Source organism: Rhipicephalus microplus, chromosome X (genome assembly GCF_043290135.1).
Source record: "Rhipicephalus microplus isolate Deutch F79 chromosome X, USDA_Rmic, whole genome shotgun sequence".
In the NCBI taxonomy this organism is placed as follows: Eukaryota; Metazoa; Arthropoda; class Arachnida; order Ixodida; family Ixodidae; genus Rhipicephalus; species Rhipicephalus microplus.
Genome location: NC_134710.1, coordinates 290,199,386 through 290,227,209, shown reverse-complemented (window position 1 = coordinate 290,227,209; position 27,824 = coordinate 290,199,386). Strand labels below are relative to the sequence as shown.

The 27,824-nt window shown below is 42.5% G+C and overlaps 1 protein-coding gene across 1 annotated transcript in view; it reads right to left on the bottom strand.

Annotated features, from left to right (window-relative positions):
* Nucleotides 1–22,865, bottom strand: part of LOC119162173 (QRFP-like peptide receptor) — a 161,379-nt gene extending 138,514 nt beyond the window's left edge. Inside the window, exon 1 of the mRNA XM_075876608.1 lies at nt 21,939–22,865. Coding sequence (XP_075732723.1) covers nt 21,939–22,293 — 355 coding nt within the window. The 5' untranslated portion in view covers nt 22,294–22,865. The remainder of the gene's footprint in view (nt 1–21,938) is intronic.
* Between the last annotated feature and the right edge of the window lie 4,959 nt (nt 22,866–27,824).

Genomic DNA, 27,824 nt, shown 5'->3' with positions numbered 1-27,824 from the left:
CTCACTCGGACTCAGATTCACCAAAGTTTTTCCTGAGCTGTACGGACTCTGACTCACACTCACCAAATTTTTTTCAACTGGACTCAGTCGGACACGAAAATATCACTCACCTTCGCTCACTCGTACTCAGAATCCCTGCTTCACTTGAGTCTGTGTGAGTCGACTCATGACTGAGTTCACCGACCTATGCCACCGACAGAAAACACAAGTGCCTCTTCATTCGCGTGCGCCTGTGTGAGGTTTGAATAAGCTCTGGGGCGAACAACGTTTTTATCACAAACATTATTCGCAAAATGCCACATTAGCCAGAACAAGCTACATAACACTCCTTATTTATCAAACGTTGAAATAAGATACTAAGCTCACACGTGCAGGCAAAGCAAGTATCACGTGCTCGCGCGATAAGTCCGGCAATTGCAAGTCAGCACTAGTTTTAGCACAATAATGCGACAAAGTTTATATCCCAATGCTAGATTACTTGATTCCTTTATGCAAGACGCAACATTTGCCTGGGCACACAAAAGGGAGAACGCACAACGGCTGTAAAACAAAGCTTTGCTTACCGAGATCAGCAATTTCGTTGTGGGGGCTGAGACTGTGGTCACAATAGTCGCATTGAATGCGATCGTCGGCACAGCGTCGATGGCACACACCACCATATATTGATTGCAATCGCATTGGAGCACTGTGCACCACACACGTTACATGCCACAAATGTCTGAGCTTGACGAGCATTTTGAAATAATATTGAGTACTCGATAATAATATTGAAATAATATTGAGTAAATAGTATTGAGTAAACAACGAGCACGTCACGCTCAGGTATTGGGATGAGACTTTGGTGTAACATAGTTGCTTTATATGTGCTTCCTGAGGGTCTCATGGCACCATGAAAGTGGGGCAAAGCGCAAGAGGAGTGTTAAGAAAAATGCTGCAATCGCGGAGCAAACAGTTTCGGGAAAAGCCTCTGTAGCAGTTATTTCTGTGAGACTTCATATTGTGGAAGTTTGTTATGATAATAGAAGGCAAAGTTAGGTTAATTTCATCTGGTTTCAGCCCCCATAAGCTTTATCTAGAGCACAAGAATGTAGTTGTTAGCGCTTTGTGGGCCTAGTTATCGCTAACATGTGCTTCTGTTCAGCATGTATATATATATATATATATATATATATATATATATATATATATATATGTATCAGATCTCTCTTTCCCACATATATGTGTTTATAGAGAGAGAGAGAGAGAGAGGGTCTGTTGATGGTCTGCCACCGAATTTGTCAACCAGGATACAGCGATCCGCACGAGGGACCATCGTTATTTAAGTGCGTTATAAATAAAGGCTTGTCTCCCTGGACACGTCGTGTTTTTGCAGTTCTTTTCGGCAAACATTGCTCCAAATAATTACCACCGAGTAATAGGATTAGGCAGAAAATGACTTACAAGACGAGGTACAGAATCAGGTGCCACACCTTTGTTCTTTTTACCGCGAACATTGCGGTAGAACACTTCAGAATGCCATGACCCTCTTAGTATTTCATCGCTCTAACAACCACCTCGCCCACATTGCCGCGCGCCGTGGAGGGCGCACTTGCCAGTATTCTAGCACACGCAAGTACCAAACCATATCAGGGCTGCTTGCGCACGTCTGGAGCAATAGAATTTCTTTCCCCTATCGCCCTCGCTGACTATTACCCTTGTCCTTTGAATGTAAACGCCTAAACCCATACGGAGAAGACTCTGTCAACTCTTAAGGCCACCGTATACACGGGCCATATACCTTTAAATTTGGATTGTAACCTCTGTGAACTCACATGTAAACCTTTAAAACTTAGCAAGACAAAAAACACAAAAACGTCAAACCATATAACTTAAAACATAACGGAAAACTTTTATTTATTTATTTTTACACATACCTACAGCGCCCTCTGGGGGCATTGTTGTAGGGGGGTTTACAAATTCAAAGTACATTTAAATCAGTGGGGACAAGTTGAATTGCACGGCACTCAAAAAAAAAAAACAAATCAAAAACACCTAAATAACAGCATACAATATCGTTATGTGACCACATACTCCTTTAAAAGGGAAGGAAACGCTGTGGAAGGGGCGGTCACAATGTTTTTTGGAAGACCGTTCCATTCGTGAATAGTTTTAGGAAAAAAAGTATTTGCATACGTTGATGTTCGGCACATATATTCACACACTTTCAAAGGATGGTCCTGTCGTGATGAGATGTATGTTGGTGGTCTGATGTATTTGCCTTTTTCGATCCCAGTTTTGTCGTTTATTAGGTTGTAGAAAATAAAAGTGTAGAAATAAAGGTGTACATAGAGGATAGGCGGTTAAGAGTGCAAGTTTATGGGGTGTAATGACGCTGTTGTGTACGAGCTTCCCTTCACATGGTGGCTAGAATAATGTGGGGGATTGAGGACGTCAGTACGTGGTGCATACATGGAAAGTGATCTACTAAGAAGCAATGAAGTAGCCAACTGGTTTTGGCTTTAGCTCTTCAACGACAGTCGTTATAAACCCAAGAAAGCTTATTTGTAACGGAAACTTTTCCACTGCGAAGGAAAATTTAAAGAAGGACGAAAGAAAACAAAATATAGAACAAAGCTTGCACTAGCAAGAGTTCAAAACTGAAATCGGATGAAGCAGGCAAGGAAAGTGAGAAAGAAAGAGAATGAAAGGATGAACAGAATTTCTTACAGACGTGCCGATGATTTGATAGACAGCGCAATCATGCGTTGTTTTTCTGCATAGCGTATTGAAAAGCCACGAAAAAGTATTTCACGTGCCTGTGTTTTTTTGTTGTTGTTGTACATGTTTTTTATCTATCTGCTTTTTCACTGTTTCTTGCCTTTACTTGGCAGTAATCAACGATATGGGTGCATTTTTAATTTGAACAGTGATTTATTGAGCGGCTACCCAAAGACCCGCGAATCAGATGAGCGTGGTTTTTGAAGTGGTCGCTTAGACGACTTCAAAACTGTGGCTGGCGTAGCAGCAAGCGCATTATGAATGGTTCCGTGTGTTTCTCTTTAACACGAACGTGTTTAAAGTTGGGGACCACCACAGCTACACTGACGTATTTCTGTCATGGATATGACGTTCAAAAATACAAGGTAACAGATTTGAAAGACAAAAATACAAGGAAAAGTTCTGTCGGGGGGCCTCGAACCAGTAACCTCTAAATCCGCAGCGCGCAGCACTGACCGCTAGACCATGGAGCGTAAGTCGCTTTGCCTTCTTCAATTCCCCTTCTCCCATTTGCCCTTCCCCAGAACAAGGTAGCAGACCAGACGCTTTCTGGTTAACCTCCTTGCGTTTTTTCATACCATATATATATATATATATATATGGTATGAACCATACCAATATATATATGGTATGGTATATATATGGTATATATATATATATATATATATGGTATATATATATGGTATGGTATATATAATATATATATATATATATATATATATATATATATATATATATATATATATATATATATATATATATATATATATACACCATATATCATTTGGTGGTCCTCAAAGCTCTGCAACTTCAGTACGCTTTTGTCATAAGTAGCCACATGGCGCGATGGTCTCGCTTTGGGCGTGTTCCAAGGTCTCTGGTGTTTACAAGAGCACCGCCTCCACGCACCTGCACGCTCACTTATCAGACTTGTGATTCGGAAGAGCACGAAGGTCATTTCGCTTGCTGTCGTGGCCAAATTTGCAAAACGAGCACGCTCATCACACACAAAAAATAAATAGGAATGGTGACAGTGAATCACGCTTATCCTGTGTTTTGTTACCATTTCTTTTTGTTTTCACAGCCCGCTTTAAGTATCCAGCTGTGAGAGTTAGTCTGCGCACGTCCTGTGTATGCTCACTTTGTGCGTGTTTTGTGCTTGATGTGGGCATTGTAAATTTCGAGCTGGTGGTCGTTGATGATTGATTGATATGTGGGGTTTAACGTCCCAAAACCACCATATGATTATGAGAGACGCCATAGTGGAGGGCTCCGGAAATTTCGACCCCCTCGGGTTATTTAACGTGCACCCCAATTTGAGCACACGGGCCCACAACATTTCCGCCTCCATCGGAAATGTAGCCACCACAGCAGGGATTCGATTCCGCGACCGGCGGGTCAGCAGCCGAGTACCTTAGCCACTAGACCAACACGGTGGGGCGGCTGCTAGTCGTTCCTCGCACGACTGCAATTTGATGCTGTAGCATTCATTCCTTTGCCTTTGTGGCGAAACAAAACACAGTAAACGCTTAAGTACCTATTTGACGACAAGTTTCACTTTCGTGTTAAAGTGATTCCCAGAAAGTGCGATTAACCAACTTTTTTTCTTTTTAACGCAACTGCACTGTATTGAAACCTGAATGAAAAATTTTACGCAAATTTCATGCAGGCTTGAGTTCATTTCTTGTACCCGTCAATAAGGTATCATTTTCTATTTTACTTTGAAATGAACATTCAAAATGTTGGTGTTTGAAGAGAGCAACTGTACTTTGCGTCAATTTCGTGGAAGTGGAGGCTGTTGTCAGTTGAGTAATTGAATGGGGAACACAAATCTTCAAATCCCAGTTGTTTGGTTTTACCAGCTTGAGACGCATATGCAAGGTTAAACACCAGTTTGTCAGCGAATGAATAAAGACCTCCATGAAAAGTGTGATCTGCAGCTGAGTCCAGAGTGAGCTGATTGGGTCTTAGATTACACAACCAGTATCTGTCAAGTGTTTCAGACAATTTTGATGGAAGGTGATTAGTAAAAATAGAAGACGTACGTCTTCTGCCTACGGTACACCAGTGTTATTCTGGTGTTACTGCACTCGAAGTGACTAAGAATTTGAGTGAATAATACCTTAGGTAAATTAGGAATGATGAACGGCGAGAGTTAGCAAGGAGACAAAATGTCTTCATGAACTGATGAACATGATACCAGCATGTTGATTCACACACGTTCTCATAAAACATGCACATAGTAAATTAATTTATATGCGTCTTTATGAGAGTTCTTTCCTTGATAGGCCAAAATGGGATTCGTTAGAACTGCTACACTCTTGTTAAAGAGACGGTAGTTTAGCTGAAGATTTTCGCACTTCCCCTACTTTTCTTCTAAATTGTGAAGAAGTGTTCACATCTATTTCTACCAAGGACTCTTCCAGAATACACCGCTGTTAAAATGTAGACGAAATTCTTCGTTTTGTGGTGGTCACGACGTCAACTCGGGTACGGCGAACGCGGATGGTGTCAACCTGTATAAGCCACTTCACTTCTTCGAGTAATGTCGGGCACTAAAAGCGTAATGCTGTCAACGTTCCATCTCCTGTTGCGGTGACGCCAATCAAACGAAATACGGCTCGTCCAGTTCTACGGCTTAGTTAGTGCTCTACATTTCCGTTAAAACGGGGCCTACACGCTTCACGCATACATCCATCTGCGCACTCACTGGTTTACTTGCTCGCCAAACCGAAAATAACTGTATAAAAACTCTAGAACCTACCGCAATGAGGAGATCGTGGTTCATAGGATAGCGTTAAATTGCATTCATACTGAATGCTAAATAAGACCTGGCTTAGCATAGTATAAGCAAGCATATACCGTTAGCCCTCTTTTTTTACGCGTTTTTTCGCGTCCTAACGCACGTGAGTTAGATAATAGCAGATGTGCATGATCATCTTCTAAGGTTTCTTGATAAAGGATTCCTATCTTTTTTATGTATAATATTTTTCCTTCGGATCGAGCCACTTTTGGCTCTTCTTTGAATAGAGGCACTTGAGATACACTCAAGTGCCCCATATCCTCAACTACAAATACTACGCCACAAACCAAAACAATATGAAATCTCAGCTACACGGTATACGCGATGTTATATAAAGAAAGGGCATGCCTCGCTGCAGTTGGTTGCGGTCATGCTGGTCGGTTTTCCATTCCAACCTCAAAAGCCAGAAAAGAATCAACTGCTCTTTGATGGAGAATTGAGACGCACAGTAACGCGTTTCATACAAAGTGTGCAGTGCGTAAAACTCCATGCGAATGTTTGATTGCATCATTCACAAAAGCTGTTGAAACCAGTGCGTACATAATTTCTCATCTTGAAGAAAACAGAATGTAGTCGATACTCTTTTGCATTGACACAGGAGCGTACCAAAGACTCGAAGTATCCTCGTTTTGTGATATGTCTTCTATCCTCAAAGACTCTTTGAGGCCTTTCAATTAAGTTCCTCTTGGTTGACAAATGTCTCCGGCAAAAAGACGACCAATCCCAGAAGCATCTCCGCCATATTTAACTAATATTTTGTGCGTAAGACTTGACGGATCACAACCCTTTCGACGAATAATGCGCATACCGAGCCAGAAAACGTGCCCGCTTGTACTACTCGTGGCAACGACCATCCCGGTAAGTGCTTCTAATGAACGCTGCTATCAAAAGAAGTCGGTTCGTTGTTCCCGAGTTCCATTGAATCCACCTTTGAAGAGAAGACCACACATACTACCTGAAGTTTATTTTGTGTTTGCTCTTCAAATCCCGCCGGTAATGGATTTACAAGTTATTTCTTGGATTTCTGTCTTGTTTCTGCGACTTTCAGGCTTCAATGCTCCCTTGTAAACAAAGTTTTTTTTAAGAAACATGCAATATGAACATTGTTTCCAACAGAGCTTTCCAAAGGGCACAGGTGAAATGATCTATAGGCGTTTGCTTTTTTTTCGTCTTCCGAGCGAAAATCCGCTACTGAACAGGTCAGGACGTAATTCTTCCAACGTAATAATAACCTTCAAGTAGAGTTCTTGAATCTTGGTGAATTCAAAGTTGCCAACCACATTGCCATTTCTATGTAGAACTAGGTGTTCATTATTAAACAATAATATTTGTAACGTTACAAGTACAGTTTGTAGCGGTCCTATTTGACGTGCGAGTTTCAACGTCGGTGAATGTTGTGAAAGCGTTGGCTCAGTGTTCACATAAACGACACAAAACAGAATCAAAGAAAGAAAGAAAGATAGAAAGGAAGGAAGGAAAAAATGAAAGAAAGAAGGAAGGAAAGAAATACCGAAAGAAAGAAAGGTTTTTCAGTGTCACCGAGGCCAACACGGCAAAAACATTTGCAGCATTTAGAAAAGAACTCATGCTGTTTTCTGACACCGTGATGTTATTCAAGATTTATCGTCGCCATATTTACTTCCATTTTTCTTTCCATTGTTTCTCTCACCCTCCTTTCCCTAGTGTAGGGTAGCAAACCAAATGTTTTCATTCCGCTTAACGTTCATGCCTCGCCATTCTGTATTTATATATGTTGTCGCCATAAAAATTGGCGCTTTTGTAGCTCTTGCACTGCGACATCGCTGTCTGTAGCGACGATGTCAATATTTGTTTTCTGCGTTACTTTTTACAAGTGAGAAAATTTTGGTGCCTTCCCCATTCTGTGAGTGAGCATTGGTATAAAGTGACGCTATGAAGCTAGGCCACGTATCAGCGTTATGAAGCAGGCCTACTCCACCAAAATCGGTGGAGTGGACCGGATCTCTGCGTGCCGTACACCCATGACGGTGACGGGACGGGGTGTTTGAGCGTTCTGTAAATGACCCCTAATACGTTTGCCCGCTTGGGGGGCTAGGGTGGGGGGCCACCGCTGTCGCGTGTTTTGGCAGTAATGGTGGACGACAAGGTTTACTGGGCCGATTACTTCGTCACAGGGTGACAGCGAAACACAACGTATGAAGAATTCGACAGTAAAATTAGCGGAATGGAATACTACACGCAAGGTATTCTGGGTGACTCAAGTACTTCCGCTTCTACCTTGCTCCCCATACAAGCTCTAGAAGCGCGGATTGTGCTCCAACTACGGATTTGGAGGCGTTGCTCTAAGCCAGGGTCAAGTACTTGCTCGCTGAGTCCACCGGCTGCTCCGACTCCACCATCGGAATTCAACGTTACAGAAAACATTACTCGTACACATATAGAGTTTTCGCGCAGCGCCGTATACTGCGCTTATTGCCAAGTGCTGTAGTCGCACAATACGGCATTGATTTCCACGCTGCAAGGAAAGCACATAGCTGCGAGGCTAACACCTCCTTCAACGTGTATCGATACTTATTGCGAGCCTTTTGCCTATTCCTATACCTAAAGACCACGGAAAACGTTTTTGTTCATTTACTTCGTAATGACAACAGAAATCACATAAAAATGCATGCATACCTTGATATTCAGGCCGAGGAATGTCGATATTGTTTGCTCACGACGTTCGTTATCGATAAGTGCCATTGCGCAAGAAGTACATTGATAGTCATTATAGGCTTGCCGCCACTCTGGCGACATGGACACAAAGCCTACATATTGTAACAGATTCAAGAGGAGAAACACCAAAAACCAGTTTATTATGGGCGAACTTGTGCCCTAAAAACTAGGTGCAAAAATGAAGGAATCCATGAGAGCGTTTCAAAAACCCAACTGCTCATTAGCGAGCACGTCTTTTTCTTTTTCGCAGGTCAAACCTACACTGACACGTGCCCGTGCACGAGAGGCATGAGTTGCGCTGCCAGAAGCTCTAGCGCGCACGGGACCGTGGACGCTGATCTTTAATTCATAATGCCGGTTGATGTAGTTAGTCTCTGTAGCATTTGCCCCCTTCGAAGTACGCATCGTCTCGATGCCCGATGGAGGGAGGAAAACAAGGGAGCTTTTTCATTGCCTCTCAAAATAGAGTTTCATACGGACTACGTGTACGGCTTCCACATTGTTTTGCCGTTTTGAACGGATGTGTCAATTGGCGATGACTTCGTAGTTTAGGTCACTAATTTGTCGAAGAACCTTATACGGACCAAGGTATCGAAAAAAGAGCTTTTCTGGTAGACCTCGGCGTAGTATTGTTGTCCATATCCACACTCGCTCGCCTGGGTGGTATTCGACTTTTCTGCGGCGTAGGTTGTAGTAACTTGCGTCCTTGTGTTGCTGTTCATGTATTCGGTGTCATGCCAACTGGTGTGCTTTTTCAGACCTTTGCAGAAAGTCGTCAACTTCAGATGATTCGTAATTGCCGTTGTCTACTGGCAGCATGGCGTCGAGTGTCGTAGTGAAAGTGTGACCGTAGGCCACCTGAAATGGTGTGACGCGAATGGTCTCCTGAATGGCCGTATTGTAGGCGAAGGTTGCGTATGGCGAGAATTCGTCCCATAATTTAGGCTCAGTGTTAACGTACATCCACAGCATGTCAGCGATGATGTGGTTCAGTCATTCTGTCAACCCGTTCGTTTGGGGATGGTACGCAGTGGTCTTCCTATGACTGGTGTTAGTCATTGTCATTAGGGACTGCATCAAATCGGGCGTAAACGCTGTTCCTCGATCGATAATCATGACGATTGGGGCTCCAAGGCGAAGAACAATGTTCAAAATGAAAAACTTTGTGACTTCCGTTGCCGTTCCTCGCTCAAGGCAGCGGTTTCCACATATCGTGTCCAATAGTCAGTGGAAAGTATGATCCACCTTTTTTTTGATGCTGACATAGGAAACAGTCCGAGGAGGTCCATTCCAACCTGTTTAAATGGAGTCATCATAGGAGGCCCTATGGGCTGGAGAAGGCCGGCTGTCTTGAGGGGTGGTGCTTTGCGCCTTTGACACTCGCGACATGTCTTCATGTAGTGCTTCACGGACGCTAGCAACTTAGGTCCGTAATATTTCAGACGAATTCTTGCGAATGTTCGGCTTACGCCCAAGTGACCCACAGATGGTTCGTCATGACAGGTTCTTAAGAGTTCTGGCGTCATGGCTGATGGTAGAACTAGTAGGAACTTCTCCTTATTTTGTTCAAAATTCCTGTTGTAGAGTGCATTAGCTGGGAGGCAGAAAGAGGATAACCCTCTCTTGAAGACGCGAGGAACTTGTTCGTCATGTCCTTTGAGATACTTTATCAATGGGAGCAGTTCCATGTCAGCCCACTGATGCGCGGTGATTTCCGAGGTTTCTAGCACACAAAAAAGTGGGAAGTCCTCCTCTTCTGAGAGGGTCGAGTCGACTGCTGAACGTGATAAGCAGTCATCATCGTCATATTTTCTGCCAGACCTATATACGACTGTAATGTCGTCTTCTTTGAGTCTTAGGCTCCACCTCGTAAGCCGTCCCGATGGGTCTTTTAGGCTCACCAGCCAACAAAGTGAGTGGAGGTCGCTGACTGCAGGAAACGGCCTGCGGTAGAGGTATGGTCTGAACTTGCTGATTGCCATATGGCGGCCAAGTACTCTTTTTCTGTCGCAGAATAGTTTCTTTCAGCTTTTGAGAGGGAGCGGCAAGCATATGCAATCACCTTCTCTTCTATATTTTGCCATTGCACCAGGACCACGCCTAGGCCGAGATTACTGGCATCTGTATGTATTTCCGTATCAACGGTTTCGTCGACATGGGCCAGGATAGGTGGGGCTTGCAAAGGTTACTTTAGTTCGTTAAAAGCACCCTCTTCTTTGCTGTGCCAAATAAATGGCACGTTTTCTTTCGTGAGTCTTGTTAGAGGTTCGGCAATTTTCGTAAAAATTTCCACGAACTGCCTGTAATAAGCGCATAAACCCAAAAATATGCGTGCCTCCTTCTTGTCTTTTGGGTTGGGTAACAGCCCCACAGGCAAAGTTTTGCCCGGATCCGGGCCAACACCTTCAGTGCCGATTAGATGACCAAGAAAACGAAGATTCTCGAATCCAAACTGGCACTTCTCTGGTTTAATCGTCAAGCCAGCTGACTGGATAGTCTGAAGTACCAAAACTTAGTCGCTCTACGTTCTGTTCAAACGTTGCTGAAAACACAACAACGTCGTTCAAGTAGACTAAGCACCACTGCCACTTGAGGCCTGAGAGGACGCTGTCCATCATGCGCTGGAATGTTGCAGGCGCACAACAGAGGTCGAATGCGAGTGCTTTGAACTCATACAGACCATACGCGGTTATGAAAGCGGTCTTTCCACGTTCTCTTTTGTCCGCTTCAATTTGCCAACAACCGCTTTTAAAATCCAATGAAGAGAAGTACCTTGCGTGCCATAGCAGATCCAATGTATCATTATTACGTGGCAGAGGGTCTCTGTGGCAATTTAAAACACCGTCAGTCTAGAACTTTGTGTGTGCGTGCACTCCCTTCTCTCTCTCTTTCTTCATCTTCAAAACACCTTGACCCTATCCTCAGTGTGGGGTAGCATAGCAATCCTGTAGACTGAATAATACTTTTACCTTTGCTTTCTCTCCTGTCCCTTCCTTTCTTACATATATAACAGTGCGCGGGGAACTGGCATGCTCGTTCAGACCATCGATTGATTGTTCAACTACACGCACATAAATTATCCCCTGTTTACTCGTTTTCTTTTGACACTTTGATTTCCCTTAACTTAGACCTATTCGCTTATACTTTATGTACAAATACTAGTATACTACTATGAATAATACTACTACTAAGTATTAATATTTATGCTATATAAAAAGGAAAAGAAGAAAAAAATTATCTCTGACCACTGCGGCTTTCCGCGACTACCTTTCATTATCTTTGACTTGTGCTGAATGAAACTTAAACGTAAATTTATGGTGCTTTACGCACAATATCACCATATAGTTATGCGGAATGCCATAACGGGGGACTCCGAATTAATTTTGGCCACCTAGGTTCCTTTAATGCGCATAAGAGAAATATGATATCTTATTCTCCGAACGTTCAGTCTACAGGCCTCAGTGACTAACTGAGCTATGACTGTGCACTCTCAGATGCAGAGGAAATCTCCGTTCTCATTCATCTTTTCTTTTTGTTCATTAGCTTGTTTCTCCTGCTCAGGGTAAGAAACCGAACAGGCAGCCAGTTGATCTGCTAGCTATTCCGTTTTGTCGTTTCTGCCCCACTCGATGTATACACCCCACTCTCTGTTAGGTGTAGCACACTGTAGGGAGTCTATTTTATAAATTCTTTTGGATATAGTACCAGGTGGTACAAGAGCAGGTATAATTTATTTGAAGGCTCTTTTTCGCACAAATTCTACCAACAGATTTCCTCAAGAATTGCTATTAGCAACGCTCTAGCTTACAGTTGCAGGTTCACAAGCCTGCTCGTTCTCTCGTTTCACACTGAGGTCACCCATGGTTATTTTGTGTTTGCAAGATAGCACATTTTGCGCCACTTATTCATCCTGCTCGGAACTATTAGGTTTCTTTATCCATAATATTCGAGAGTAGAGTGTAAGCTTGCACTACTTTTAGTAAACATGTGGCGTTTGTCTTTATTTAGACTCTTCTATCCTCTTACAAGGTATCATTGTTACCCAATATGCAAGTACTTACGACTTAGAATTCTTCCCCACATTCTCTCTAATCTGACAAAATTGTTTAGCTGATGACGCGGCTATTAAGCAGCACTTTACCATACTCCCCAGCGCAACTAATCTCACTAAATCCTATGATGGTCGTCATAGAGCCCGACAAAGCTAATTGTGTTTATTGAAAGACATATTATTGATTGCACTCTTCTTTTCAAATGTCCCTCAGTGATGGTCTAGTGGCTAAGGTACTCGACTGCTGACCCGCAGGTCGCGGAATCCAATCACGGCTGCAGCGGCTGCATTTCCTATGGAGGCGGAAATGTTGTAGGCCCGTGTGCTCACTTTTGGGTGAACGTTAAACAACCCCAGCTGGTCGAAATCTCCGGAGCCCTCCACTACGGCGTCTCTCATAATCTTATGGGGGTTTTGGCCCGTTAAACCCCACATATCAATCAATCAATGTTCTTTTCAAATGCTATGATCCACTAGGCACAAAACATTCATGGCATCGTTAGGGTGCTTATTACAACTGGTATTTTGAGTCACGCTAGGGACACGCTGCATCTACCTGCAGTGGTCATAACCATGGCTTACAGCTGCTTTGAGTGCACCTGCAAATTTTGTCACACAGAATGATTTGGAATCAGCGAAGGGATGGAGCTTGTGCAGCTAAAGAGAGCCTTTTCAAAACTGACACGGATTTGTAGTTATTAAGTCTCTGTAGAGGGAATAGGGAAAATCTCAAGAAACGTACATTTTACACATGCCCTGTGAAATCTTCGAATGTTGTGAAAGATAAGCATCAAAAATCGGCAGGTGGCACTACACTAGCAGGAAAAATAAATATATGATGGAAATCCTAAATAAATATCTCATTGTGACAGTTTACCTCTGCTAAATTGAGTTTCAAAAATGTGCAACAATGTATGTTAGTTACTTCACAGACGAAGCGCTAACAGTTGATTGCAGAGGAGATCCAATCCAAATAATAAGCATGTGCAAAAAGGAGAGAAAGAAGTGATTTGATACATGTGCCACAAAGAATACCGACGACGTTTCTACGTCAAACAATGAAGCTTTCCTTTTGAATTCAACAAAGTACACAATACGTTATTCAGCAACTCATTGCTTTTGTATACCATGCTCTTCACAACAACCACGTTTGTAAATTGAAGACTGTAGTTGAACAAAGCTGCTGATATACCATTACACGTGCTAACCTCTACCAGAATAGGCAATCCAAGAGAGTAAACGAGCGCTTAATTTAGGGATAATAACATACGAAGCGTCGAATTCACAATATCGCGACGCTTAAAGAGCCGTCTTTCCTCCGGCGTGGACATATGGTTAGTTACGTAAAGTACAGTTCTGAATTTCTAACACTCGTCTCATTCGTCACTGGTTCGACATGCACATTCCCACTGTCATTGTTATAAGAGTATAATGGCAGCTAGAAAATTGAGCCTGATCAAAGTAGATCAAAGTAGTAGAAGGTTCTAGAAAACTTGGGGGACGCGTAATCTGTGGTATCTGTAAACCGCTGTGGGGGACGTAAGTTGTAGGGGTCGCGTGGTGGGTGGTATCTGTAAACCGAGCTGGGTTCAACTCGGAATCATAAAAATATACTTATTCTTTGGTATCATGAAACTTTTTCGCTCATGGACCTTGCTGATGCCATATTTTCTACTACATGGGGTCTTTAACGCTATCGCTTTATTGATAGAATAATTCCCAGTACATATTACAAGAACAAAGAGGCGGAAACACTTTCAAACAAGATATCATCGACTCGGGGAATACTCCCTTTTGTCAAACAATCATGAGTGCGCACAATAAATCTCTGTTGCGCAGTTTTTCTCCACTGCTACGTAAAAAACTTGCCATCAACTTTGTGATTAGTTTACGTTCTACGTCCAAAGGTGAATCTCTTCTACCGCTTCATGCGTCCCTGTCATGTTTACTGTCATTGTGACTCACTGCTCGGTTGAAGCATGTACCAGAAAATAATGTGAGGATGTTACTGCAATCACAATTGTTACTATTTCCGATCAAGAACATCGACTGAATAATAAGAATGCGAAATGAAGTTTTTACAACACTTTTTCCTTTTCTTCGAGAATTACCGAAAGGCATCTGTAAGAATGTTTTTTAAGCATAAAATGGTTCTCAGTGCAAAGATTTTTCTAGGTAGAATGAGCCCGTAATGCAACGCGTTTCACATGAATAATACCAGCACGTCTGCCGGAAAACGCGAGTAAGGGTGCCTAAACGGCGCTTAAGTGCAGAAGCCCAGAACGCCTACAGCACAGGGCCCGAACAAGCTGTCAGTTGATGTGCTCATAAAGAAAACGCAATTGTATAGGACAGTAAGTGTAAATTTACCTATTGTTAAGGCCCCCTTCGAAGTTGTGACAGCCTAATAATTCCGATTCGCTTACTTTGATTTGCAGTCTGGCAGGATACTCCTTCTTTTCATACAAGGCTTGCTGCTCTCCCTGTCCGCTTTGAAAAATTCTATTACGTCCTGCTGATACTCCAGTGAAAGAAAAAAATGACAAGGCAAGAAAGAAATTCATGCGGGAACCATTTATCTGGAGGAATCAGAGGCTCATTCATCTTCTAAGAAGCGAAAACGGCGGCCCTCTATTCCGCGGCAAATGGTTTGCATGGACAGAAAGAACAGAACCTCCATCAGCCGCAGCAGTTCAAGTCACCTATTCTCGTGAGCCCTTTGCCCACGCTCGAAGCGGCTAATTGCCGTAGCACCCAACCTTCTACATTTAGGTTATGCTTGCTTGCCTTTGTTTAGCCCTATTAGTATGCAAATTATCTTCAGCATGTTCACATAACCACCTATATAACGCTAAAGTATACTACGCCGTCTCACTCACCGAATCATCCCCCTGCCGAAATCGGAGTTTGTTTGTTCGTTTTTTTTTCTTTGCATGAACCTTGAGAAAAGGTACGTGTCCAAACAATGACTTTTAATAGTTGAACCTCGCAATTCGTGTACATTAGAGGGTAAATTTTGGCAATCAGTACCGCGAGAAGTATCTTTGTCTTCTACGCCACAGACGTTGCATTCCGTCATGAAAACAAATGAGGTAGACCGTTACAACTACCTGTCAATTACTGTTTTAGGGCATGTCTGCATATTGATGTGTTTCTGAGGTATTAGTGTCGTCACAGCAGTTTTCTTAGCTGTTCTCATATTCGGGTCGTTACGGTGATAGGCTGTCATTCATTAGCTATGAGCTCCACAAAGCTAATTGCGAAAGCTTGCACAGTAGGCTCATCACGGTAAACGCCTCTTGTTAAAGGAGTACATTCCCGTTCATAACATTTCGCATATACAAAATCATCATAATTGATAGAACGTAAAAAAATGGAGGCTTCATTCAGTGAAACATTTGTATTTGATCAGGCACTGCATAAAACATTCGTAATTTCAACAAAACGTAGGAGCACCAAAGCCCGAGATCTGCTGGCAGTATCAATAGCTGTCGAACCACTTTATAGGTGACAATGATTTTCTGAACGCTCGCATTATTTTGACTATATATTGAGCAATAATCAAACAAGACACAAAAAGTGACCAAATTCGTAAACCTGACTACATATTATTTCTCATTACAGGCAATACATTGTAGTCTAGCATGCCACATCAATCTATCACTACTCCATAAAATCTTTCGTTAAAAGTTTTTCGCAAAACATTTTGTCACCATTTAGCGTACGATTAATTATTATCTAGTTATTAAAACTCACAGTGACTACACCATTACCTTTCAATTGGCATTCCACGATGTAAGGCTAGTAATTTTTGGCAAACCTTGCGGCGAACAGCGACAGTGGAACAACTATGACACTAACTTATCCCATAACACCATCGTTTGATGAAATGTTCCGTTAATTTTGTATACTAGGGCTTTAGCATTCTTATTATAGCAACTTAATTACAGAGGGGATCTCCCTTTGACCGGTATCTGTAATAAAGAGCAAATGGCAATGTGTGTCACGCCTTCTCGTATTTTTCGTTCTTTCTTTATAAGTGTTCAAAAACTATCACAGAGCAGTAAACAAATTAAATTCTTGAGGAACACCAGAAGGCATCAGCCATAGAAGTTCATACAATAACTAAAATAGGAAACCAGTGCTGCGATCATTTTACCACCATCCATGGGAACGATGAAAGTACAGGCTTCAGACTATATAGTGTTAGTTAGCAATAACTGCCTGCAAATCTTTTTCTACAGCTTCAGTTGCCTACAGTTTTCTACAGTTTTTCTACAGTTTCGTGCAGCGAGGGCAGTGTTTTGTGGTGCAAAGCACTCCAGCAGTGGCTTTGTTGTTCATCGAGGCTGAAGACCACTAGGTCTCCTGGTGTGGTGCGAAGTAGGAGCTTTACAAGTTATATTCGACCGCCTTATCAATGCCTCGTGCCCTCACCGCTGCGCATAAAGATAGCATCCCAAGCCAGCGCAGGATATCGCATGAAGTTCATGTTTATTTAATTAATGCATTTTGCCAAACCTCGTTTAAATGGACTGCAAAACGATGGCAAAACCAAGTAAACGCACCGTCACGCTCCTCAGACTAGTCTCTACAACCTAACATAATATGCGTTGGTGGCAGGCTCATGGAATAGACGCTCCTGGCATCGCAGCACACGATACGGTAAGTGTTCCTCGCTCAATGCTGTACTATTATTTAAATAAATAGATAATGCGCATTTTCGAGAGACAAACAAGCACTCTTGTTTTTAAGTGTTGTAACGAAACAATTCATTATACTGTGATGTCAAATCTGAAACACATTTGCAGAACAATACATACCTAGCTGCATTCGTCGCACAAACCTTTTACAAAAAGTTTTACATGCAGAAAAATTCAACAAGTTTTGATTAGCAATTTCTTTATATCGTTTTGTTTCACACCCTAAAGAAGCCTCATGAGTTCCAAAACATAAACCATCCAAAGCAGATTGAAAGCCTGTAGTTCCCATCATCTCCTTGGTGGTACAAGTGCCGCTGAAGAAGCCTGCATAGAAAATAGTGCCAGATTCCCTTCTAAGTATTATAGTATGAAACTCTGTGGCCTCGGCTCCCTATACGTTAATGGACTTCGACGTTACTATACTCCGACTCGGCAGTCAGCTTTCGGCGCTTTGCTTTAGCTGCAGCCCCGCCGTTGTGGTCTAGTGGCTAAGGTACTCGGCTGCTGACCTGCAGGTCACAGGATCAAATTCCGGCTGTGGCGGCTGCTTTTCCGATGGAGGCGGAAATGTTGTAGGCCCGTGTACTCAGATTTGAGTGCATGTTAAAAAAACCCAGGTGATCGAAATTTCTGGAGGCCTCCACTATGGCGTCTCTCATAATCATATGGTGGTTTTGGGACGTTAAACCCCACAAATCAATCAATCAATCGCTTTAGCTGCTGCAGCCAAAAGAGCTTCACGGCCTTCCGCTTATTCGAACTAAAGCATCACCGCTAGCTTCTTTTGGCAGTGTTCATCTGCTCCGCCGTCCGTACTATTGGTTGGCAGCACTCAATAAGCTTCAAACTGGGCTCAAAGGCACCCGCTTTCCCCAGATATGTACGAACCTGTCTAATGCTGTACACACTGATCTGCAAGGCGCGTCGTAACGCACCACAGTGCTATACTCTTCTCCCTCTTCCAGGAGTATACCAGCAGTCAGCGCGACTTACACGTGCCACCCGCATTTCGATTGTTTCTTAAGGTGCGTCGCCACACAATCTTTTCGCTCGGTCATACAACGCCGACTCTAAGCTCCTCTCCATCCACTCTTCGTTCGCGGTACTTCTGACATCGCACTTCTCTTTCCGAAGCTTTGCACTACGACATGGTTTGTCAAATGGTGGTTTTAGCCCGTGAAACGCCCGATATTATATTATATTTGACTCCTTGTTGCTACGCATTCCTTCTTTCTCACACCACGAGGTGCCACTGGGGTTTCATCAGCACGTGAGTTGTAATAATTCACTTTGCTAAAAACATGACGGCACCCTTTCATTTTATCTTCAGGCGTATAGTTGCCTGCGCATTTGCTCCTTATTCATTGTTGGCCACATCACACCATGGCTTGTTGTGCAGAGTGAGAATAAAAATGAAAGGGCCGCCACCCACTATACTCTGCATGAAGGTTACGTAATCTGAAGGTCATTATTTCAAAATTGAGGTAGACTTGTCTACGAACCACATTTTTTAGGTCCCCGTAAACACTTTACTCTCACTCACTGATGACTGGTCGATGCCAGGTATAACTGGCTTATTCACAGCGCCTTTCACGATCCTGCGTGCCTTTTACGACAAGGCTATTGCTTGTTCTTCCAGTTCAATATACGTGCAAGGCTCATAAAATGTTTACGGCCGGCATGCTCCCCTATTGTTTTGTACCGTTCGAAATACGTAACTTTCGCATGGTGCTATGTCGCCTGACCACCGGCCCTCATATGCCTGTTACCAACACAAATCCCTTGTAAAACAAGGGCTTAGATTTGGATAAGGGTGTACAGGTGGCTGACAGCTCAGAATTTCTTCGCCAAACTAGTAATGCGCACGTTCGACGTTTTACCATACACATGCAGTGAAGGGGCCAGCAATAAGAAAGGTTCTCATTCACCTTTTAACAGTGAACGCGTCTGAACATGTAGCGGCATTTTTTTTTTTAACTGGCGGGCAACTTGGTGCGATATCTGTCCATCTGAGCGTACCAGACAAATTTTAGGGGAAATGGCTTCCATTGTGCATCCAAGACTTTTTTGCGTTGCGTTTGTTCCGTCCACAGCAGTGGAACTAAATATTTAAGAAATAGTAAACAAGTCCACGGAAATATTCAGCGTCGCACATCAAGGTCACATATTTTGGTAGCCTGATTATACTTTCGTTTGTTCCTTTTAGCTTCTACGCTTGAATTTTGTTTTTACAGTTTTGTGCACTTTTTGCGATCTCTGCATATATATATATATATATATATATATATATATATATACATATATATATATATATATGTTTATGCGTTTTTTATATCTAAACTTATTTTTTTTTCTGTGTATATTCTGATAATTACGTGTCACCGCTGCATGCTTTATTATGAAGCTTTATTTCTTTTATGTAAACCGATGTGTTGATGGCTTGTCGCCATTCTGCATTTTTCTTTCTTTTTCTATTCATTGTTCTCAAATGTATTACTTTCTTCAATATGTTTTTAAGTATGTATTTAAATATTATCTTCGCCCTACAATAATGCCCAACGTGGGTGCTGTAGGTATTGTAAATAAATAAATAAATAAATAAATAAGAATCTCAGAGTGCGTTCGAAATCTGCCTTCGACAGGTGAAAGCAAAGCTGTGCCTTTATGTTTTCTATACGACGCTCACCGTTCATTTTTCCCCTACCATTTTTCCAGTTTACACTGCCCAATCTTGGTTTGTTTGTCTGCTGTTCTACTTCGAAACAGCATGTTTACGTGTTATGTGCCAGGGATGTATAAAACACAAATATGTATTTTACCTAATGCTTCGTCCCCGGCAAAAGTGGGCAACGCCGAAGCATCGGCGAAAAAAAATATTTGTGAAGGTGTTACAACCAGTTTGACGCGCTCGGGATAAAAGCAAAAAAACATACGTTGCGGAAACAGATACGATAAATGTTGTTTTTAGGAGATCGGTCACTAAATGTTTATTTAGTACAACTTTTACGAGAAGGAAAGAAAAGTGGTCATAAGACTTTTGAAATAGATTATAGGGGAGCTCCACCGGTGATACATAAGCATAGATTCAGAATTGAATTAGTAGGAGAGGGAGAGCAATTGTTCTTCGCGATTGAGACAAAAAGAGAGAATGAGAATAGAAGAAAGGCAGGGAGCTAGGTTAACCAGGACTCAGCCTGGTAGGCTACCTTGTTCTGGGGAAGGGAAGAAGGCGAGGGAAAGTCACAGAGGAGGAAAAAATATCACTGTTCGAGCCGAAGCGTAACAGTTTCACGTTTGAAATAAAAAACGACGACAAGTCGGACCCATTTCTTTAATAAAACGCAAGAGCCCTTTTGTTCCCTTTCGGAACTGTGATGGACAGCCTCACAATCAGCCATTCTAAAAAGTAAGAGTGCTTGGTCGACTTCTAAAGAACCTATAGCTCGGCTTGAATGACACCCTGGTCACGTACAACGAGCAAGCAAAAAATTATTAATTTAGGAAGAGAAAAGTTAGTTTTTCCAGTCCGGAGTCAACGCTGACAACCAGGACGTTTCCAGACGAATACACAGACACAACACAAAAATAGACATTTCGGAGATCACAATACAATGGCAAGCTCTTTGGGAATACATCATTTCAGATAAACAGTGTTTACTTATAAACTTTGCTTAAATTTCCTCTAAAAAAGTGTTAGAATGGGGTTACTGCCAGAATATTTTACTGGTTTCTAGGTTCGCCTGCAGCCAAGAACATGATTTCAATCCGCCTGCGACTCTACACTCTCGCAACTGACCACTATGTATGGTACAAATACAAAGTGCATTGTAGAAATTTCGCCTGCTTTATGCATCATTGTAAAGCTCCTTTTTTAAACATTTCACTCGCAGCCCGAACTCGCAATTTTTCGCAAGTGAAACTGTGCGAAACAGTCATTTACCTGTTCCACCTCCTACTTTCTTAGTCCCCGGGAAAAAAATGGAGAAACCAAAGCTATGTTTCTGCTGTAATAACCTTCATTTTTGCTAACCAACCTGCGCACCACATGGTGGCATGTGCAGGATCACGCTGAGAAATCAGAATAAACATTGGCAAGTGTTTGGCACAAGGCCGAATCTTTGGCCGAGCAAAATGGACTCAGTGGTAGTACCTCCTGTACGCCTATTTGACTAATAAAATGATTTGTCTGACGGAACAATATATTCCATGAAATATGTGATGAGACTATATTTACTTTCAGGTTCAGCCGTAATTGTCTAGTGTTTCATTTTATGAGTTTGTATTGTTCAGCTACGACTATAAAAATAGCTGCATACGCATAGGAAACACCCTTATTTTGTCCGAACGCGGGAAATTGGAAATGCTCATACGTCACTGCAACTTCTGTAAACCTTCTCGGGACATCAGTTTCCCTTCAAGACAAAATGTAGAGTTGTGTAATTCCTCCTCTTTGTTTTTCGCTTTGCCTAAATATTACATTCTTGCTTCTAATGAACTCCGCCCGTGCAGACGGCCTGGTCACTGCTTTGACAGGGCAGTCTACGTGGACTGGGGTACATGGTATATTTGGTTGTATTTTCATTTCAATACGATTGTGGAAAAATATTGCCATTCATTACACATCTGTGAACTCAATTAGGAGTGATAAATTTATTTCATCGCTACGCTCATGTAAAAGAAAATGTGAGTGGCAGGTAGAAGCGATAACAAAAAAGGCATGACCTGGGCCTATTGCCCTGTATTATCTGCATGTACAAGACATACACGTCCTATTGCTGCACAGGGCGTAACGTCAAGTTAACTTTCATAAAAAAATGTAAAAATCTTTCTATTCTCCACTCATGTAAAGCCGCATAACTCGCACGAAAGCAGAGTTTCAATTGAGCTTCATCGCACAAGGAAGTAAGGAAAACTGTGGAAGAATGCTCACTTTTTGCGAAACCCTCGAAGCGGCACATGAATGAGCCGAGCACGTAGAATGTGGACAGGCTGTTGACGAAGTGAACCCACATGCAGAAGATGCATATGAGTGTGTCAGCAACAGCCAAGTTGAGCAGGTAGTAGTTGATGGTAGTGCGCATCACACGGTTGGTCACCACGGTCACGATGACCGCGAAGTTGCCCACCAGCGCAGCCACTATAGTCACAAGGTAGACACTCATCTTGAGGTACTCTTTCCACGTGAACGTCGAGTCTAGTTCGTCCAAGTCGAGAAACGACGTGTTGCTGAAATTGAACACGTCCAGCTGTTCCTCCCACAGGTCTATGGAGCAGTTGGACTCCATCAGGTCGACGCCCCGTGGCACGGGAGGCTACTGTCCCACCTACGAAGTAAAGTGAGCACCAGCAAGTTCGTCGGCTTCTGCGTCTACTGCTGCCAGAACTTGGATTAGAATGGCTGTAGGTAGTAGCCAAAAGCGACACTGACACCTACGCGGACGATATGTGCCAATCGAAATGCACCGATGTACACCAGGCGAAATCACTTGCCTCGAAGCCAGAGCGGTGATAAATGAGTGAGACGCGCGCAATTTCTTCTTTAGTGTCTCCCTCGTTTCGCACGCTCTGTGACACGTCGTCAATACCAAACTCCGTTTCAAATGAGTATAGAAAGAAGTGTCATCGGTAAAGCGTGCGTTTAGTAAGCGCTACTATCACCGGCTTGCGCAAGAGAAACGCGCGTCTCATAGAAGAAAGTTTTGCCGAACAATGGAAAAGTACTGGCGCTACTTATTACGCAGGTGTCGATTCAAATACGAGCAAAACGCGGCAGCGAAGCGCAAAGCGAGACAGTGACGGAAGCGAGAAAAGCGTTCAATTCCCGAGTGGGGCGAAGTAGTCCCAGCACAAACTTTTCCGGACGCCTTACTCGCACAACTCCAGACGAGGAGTGAAGCGACTCGGGCCGGTGCTTCGGTGCGCTTTGCTAAACCCCCGCGCCCACGCTGTCGCGCCTGGTGAGCGAGGTTGAAAAGCAGCGCCATCTGTCGCGTTCGCTACAAAAGAGCAGCGCGGGCGCTGAATACGCGCGGCGATTCCCAAAAAAATCCTTTTTTCCCTCGTCACCCGTCCCCCGACGACCTGCCGCATTGTTTCTGTCCTTCTCACTTAAGTTCAAGCAGAGCCCTCAGGCCAGTAGTGTTCCATACTACGCCGAAGAATTTCCATACGGAGACATGAAAATTCCCTATTCTGGAGATTTTTCCCTGGGAACGTTGAAAATATTCCCAGCGAAATTCGCTGAACCACAGAACTAGATTTCCACCTTCATACACGCATACACATGCTATAATTACAAATGCCCACGTACTAATGACTTTTTATATTATGACTAGCTCTCCACTGCCCCACCATAAAAGCATGACTTTATTAAGTTATGTACTGTTATATAGTACACTGCACAATGTGAGCTTTAAGTCCAACACTACTAGTGAACTGAAAATCACTCCGAGAATATATTAGAAACAAATCTCAAAGGCCATGCTTGTGTGGTGCATGCGTCAGAACCAGTTATAGTAGAGGAAGGCGCAGTATACCCGCTAATTATCGGTTGCCATAGGAGAATTTAACCATTCCTGAAATTCCCTTCCATATCACGAAGATTCCTTTTTTCTCTTTGGTTCAAAATGCCAGGCGTAAATTTCCCGTAGAAGGAAAAATTTTCTGTATGGGACATCACTGCATCAGGAGTGTTTACACGCGGCAATGAGGATCTGCTGAGATTATCCTGAAACTGACGGAAAGCCATTTTTCTTACCTTATGTGAAGGGTTAACACTTGCTAAATGAAGGTCGTCTTGGTACCAAAATACTGGGAAATGAGGTAACTGCGAAGAGTATAAACTAGACAAAACCACTCAATATATTTCCTGCCTATTATATGCCCTCTCTTTAGTTCTATCAAAGCCATCAGGTGTGTTTACACGCAGCAGTGATGCTATGCAGAGATTTTTTTTTTAACCAAAAGGAAACCTTTTTTTTTCTTTCCCTTACATGAGTGGTAACCAGTCACTGAATGAAAGTGGTCTCGGCACCTAAATCCAGAAAACTTAGGTGGCTAGAATGTATCAAACTCGCCTAAAATGCTGATTATCTTCCCTGTCTGTGCTTGATGACAGCACTCCCCACACTGAAAGCCATGAATGAAAAAAAAACAAACAACGTATGGGTGCAGCATCGCCTAAATTTCGTGCGGATGTCTTGATTAAGCCATCCGGTCTGCTGCTTCATTTCACCTAACAATGAAAGGTTACTGAGCAGCACCAAATTGTCACCAATAAAAATGAGAAAGCAAGGCTCGGTGCAGTGAACTCACCTTTATAAATGAAAGAACGTAGAGACGCCGATACGCGATTAAATCTTCCCGTACCCCGGCTGTTGCGAGAAGCGCATTCCTGGGGCGTTCAACTGTGAGCACGTACTGCGTGTTTGCGGCAGCGAACACGGAGAGAATAGAGGAAGAAATCAACTACCACACTCCTAGGTATTACGTTAAAATAAAGGAGATATACAGTTTCTTTTTTATTCGTTTGCGGTCATCAAAGGGCATGTCTTCTCTCAGAAACGAGACGTGCAAAATTATGTGGAAAGCAATGTGAAACAACCTCCCGTTCGCAATTTTTTTTAGTTCTCTAGTAACTCAAAATACCTATACTGGAAGCACTTTTACACAGTATGATACGATGACATCGAGGTTTGTGCGTATAGAAATAAACATTGCGAACTTTGCGCCTCTAATAAATTTCTTACGACGACCGAATGCGCTGCCGTTGCAGAATACATAAAAAAAATGGCTGATTTTGCTTTAGTAGAACTCTTTTCGTTTTTATTGTTGCGTTAACATTTGCCATATATTATGTTCGTAAAACGTCATTATTATCTGACACACCCTATTAGGCCGACAGAAAACGAAGCCAAGCAAAAGTCAGGGGCCATTAATTTGTTGTTTTCAATTGCGTTGAATTAAGGTATAGATGTAAATGAAATAATGGAAGAGAAAACCCTGGCACATTCCATGGATTCTTGTCGATTTCATGCGATGCAGTCATCGGGTAGAAGCCTATATTCCGCTGCTTTTCCTGGTTTTTCGTTGACCCAATTATTACGAAAGGCGTCACTGCCTTGTGTGCATAGAATAGTTTTGCGCGTGTAGCGGGGTTACCAGGCACAGCGCCTACACTGGCGCTTGAGGGGCAGCTTATGGTGAGACGTAACATTGATACTATTGTGCACGCATGACGGGAGTCTGTGTGTTCATGGAGGGGTAGATGAATACTTCGTAGAAGAAGCACTGGTTTACATGACAGAGCCTGCTGAAAATCGTGCTGGTTGTGAATAACGCGTTCACCAGTTACGTACGGCATGATCTGAGGAGATAGCACGTGTTAGAGCATTTGAATATAACGAATGTTGAGCATACTTGCTCTTAAGTTACTAGTTCTTTTATCTAATCACTTATCAGGTCCATATTTCTTATTTTCAGCCAGTTGTAGTTTGAAAAGCGCCAAGAGACCTTTAAAAAAAGAGTGCTAGCGTGAACGCTAAATCTTGATTTGTGATTTTTAGCAGTTCACTGTGGATACTTACGACCTAGGCTACAGAACGATGAAGACTACTCAGCAGCCTTGCATATGTTGTCACCACTGACAGACGATTCCTGAAGAACAATCCGGAAACTGTGCTGGTATTTTTGACAGCATTTTGCTCATTAGCTAGACCAAAAAAAGTACATGAAACTGATCAGCAGTATCAGGCACACTAACAACCGCAGAATACTCTATGTTGAATAAGGTAACTCCTTTGAAGGAGCAAAAGAGCTTTTTTGATCATGTCCATCATGATACCATGTGAACTGTGATAAGTCCTTGCTGAAAGTTTAAAATTCGCCAACTTATATTTCTAATGTGTATTTTTGAAAAACGATGAATATTCACACCAAATTTCACTAGATTTTGTGCCTGTTGCTTTCTCTCACAAACTCTTTTGATTTGAATACTGATCTATTTGCTAGGTACGCAACGGCTTGTCCCTCGCTCAATAAAGCTAAATTTTAAAATGTATCTTTCCTGCAGTCTTAACTGTATTCGTTTTTATGATGATTCATCAGGCAGCAGACCTTTTTCTTTAGTTTGCAAGAATAACAGGCAAAATATAAAAAAGATCACAGTTCAAGACTTAAGAATCACTTCGGGATAGTCATAAATTTTTTCCTCTACCATGATTGCTTCGTAGATGGTATAATAAAGATAAAATGTATCATGCTGGAAAGTATACAACGAAAAGCGGCGTTCGGAGTGCATCGCGTCCACTTCATGAGCTTTACACCAACATAACAAAAAAGCGTCGTCCTTTCATAGCACTTACCGAATATTAAGGTTGTATATTCGGCATTTCGATCAATTTTTCGCATAGAGAGCAGTACTGCCAATAAAACGCCTCGATTACTCAGAGTCACTCAAAACCATAGGTCGGTAAATTTTTCAGAGCTCACTCAGACGCTTTTCATAAATATACTTCCCCTTTAGGGCTCATTCGGATTCACACCTAGCAGTGTTTTCCTCAAGCAGATTCACTCGGCCACAGACTCACTAAATATTTCTCAATCGAACTCACATGGATTCAAACTCCCCCAAATAGTTCTCGCTTGGACTCCAACTCAAAATAACGTCTGTATCTAAGTTTGAGTGAGTCTAATTGAGTCTATTGACGAGTCTGCTGTTTCGTCCAAGGTGTCAATGCTTTGTAACGGCAACATCTTATCTGATCGATTCTCTACTTGGCAATTTCGATAGTGTGCCTTTATTATATCAGTGGTTTCAATTCACAAAGAACATTTTTATGTTAGATGATGAGTCACACGAGGCGTTTTTAACAAGACCTTTCTTTGAAAGAGAATGGAGGGAGTAACAAGCCACATCAGTCTCTCCGTAACTCACGTATCTGTTCAACTAATACTGAGTTGGCGTATGAGCGCTACTGCTTTGATACGTGAGTAGATGTAATTAGGAAAAGTGTGAGCTATCATAAGGCTGGGAGTAAAGCTGAAGCTCATTAGATAATATGAGAGGTTGGCAAAACAATGGGGAGCTCAGTCAGACTCACTCATAAGATCTAGCTTGCTCTTAAAGCTCACTCGGACTCGCACTCATTAAAGTGTTCCTCAACCGGACTAATTCATGCTCACGCTCTCCTAAACGTTTCGCCACCGGGCTCACTCTTTCTTAATCTCATACAAAGTTTACTGACTGGACTCACTCAAACTCAGACTCACGCCTTAAGCTGTGTCTGAGTGAGTCGACTCATGAGTGAGTTTGGTGACTTATCGAAGTTAAAGCACGCCACAAAGCATGTCTTCTAAGGCTTTATCACACGATATATCCTAATGTAGTTTTTAAAGGTCAGTGAGAAGCTTCTCTTATCGTTAGGTCCACTGGGATTATCACGATAACGTACTATAGAAACTGAAAGAAAAGCGAACACTGTGGTATATACTGGTTGTGCTGCTTCATGTTCCTTTTTATAGTGGTTCTAGCCTGTATGGTAATAAAAAGCCACTGCAGTCATCCTAGGTATCACAAGGACCACTCCAGCAACGTTTCATTGCCGCGAAGGCCGGAGCGTGATGAAAAGAGTGCGCCGCGCTATTTGCGTTTCTTTCCAACCCCATGTACGACGCAGATTTCTTGCCCTCACTATTTCTTTCTTTGAATCGCGCGTTCACACACCTGTACTACCTTCCTTGTAACGTCATTACAGCTTGAAAGTATGATTTGATTCGCTAATCGATGAATATTTCTTTCAACAATTACTTATGCAGT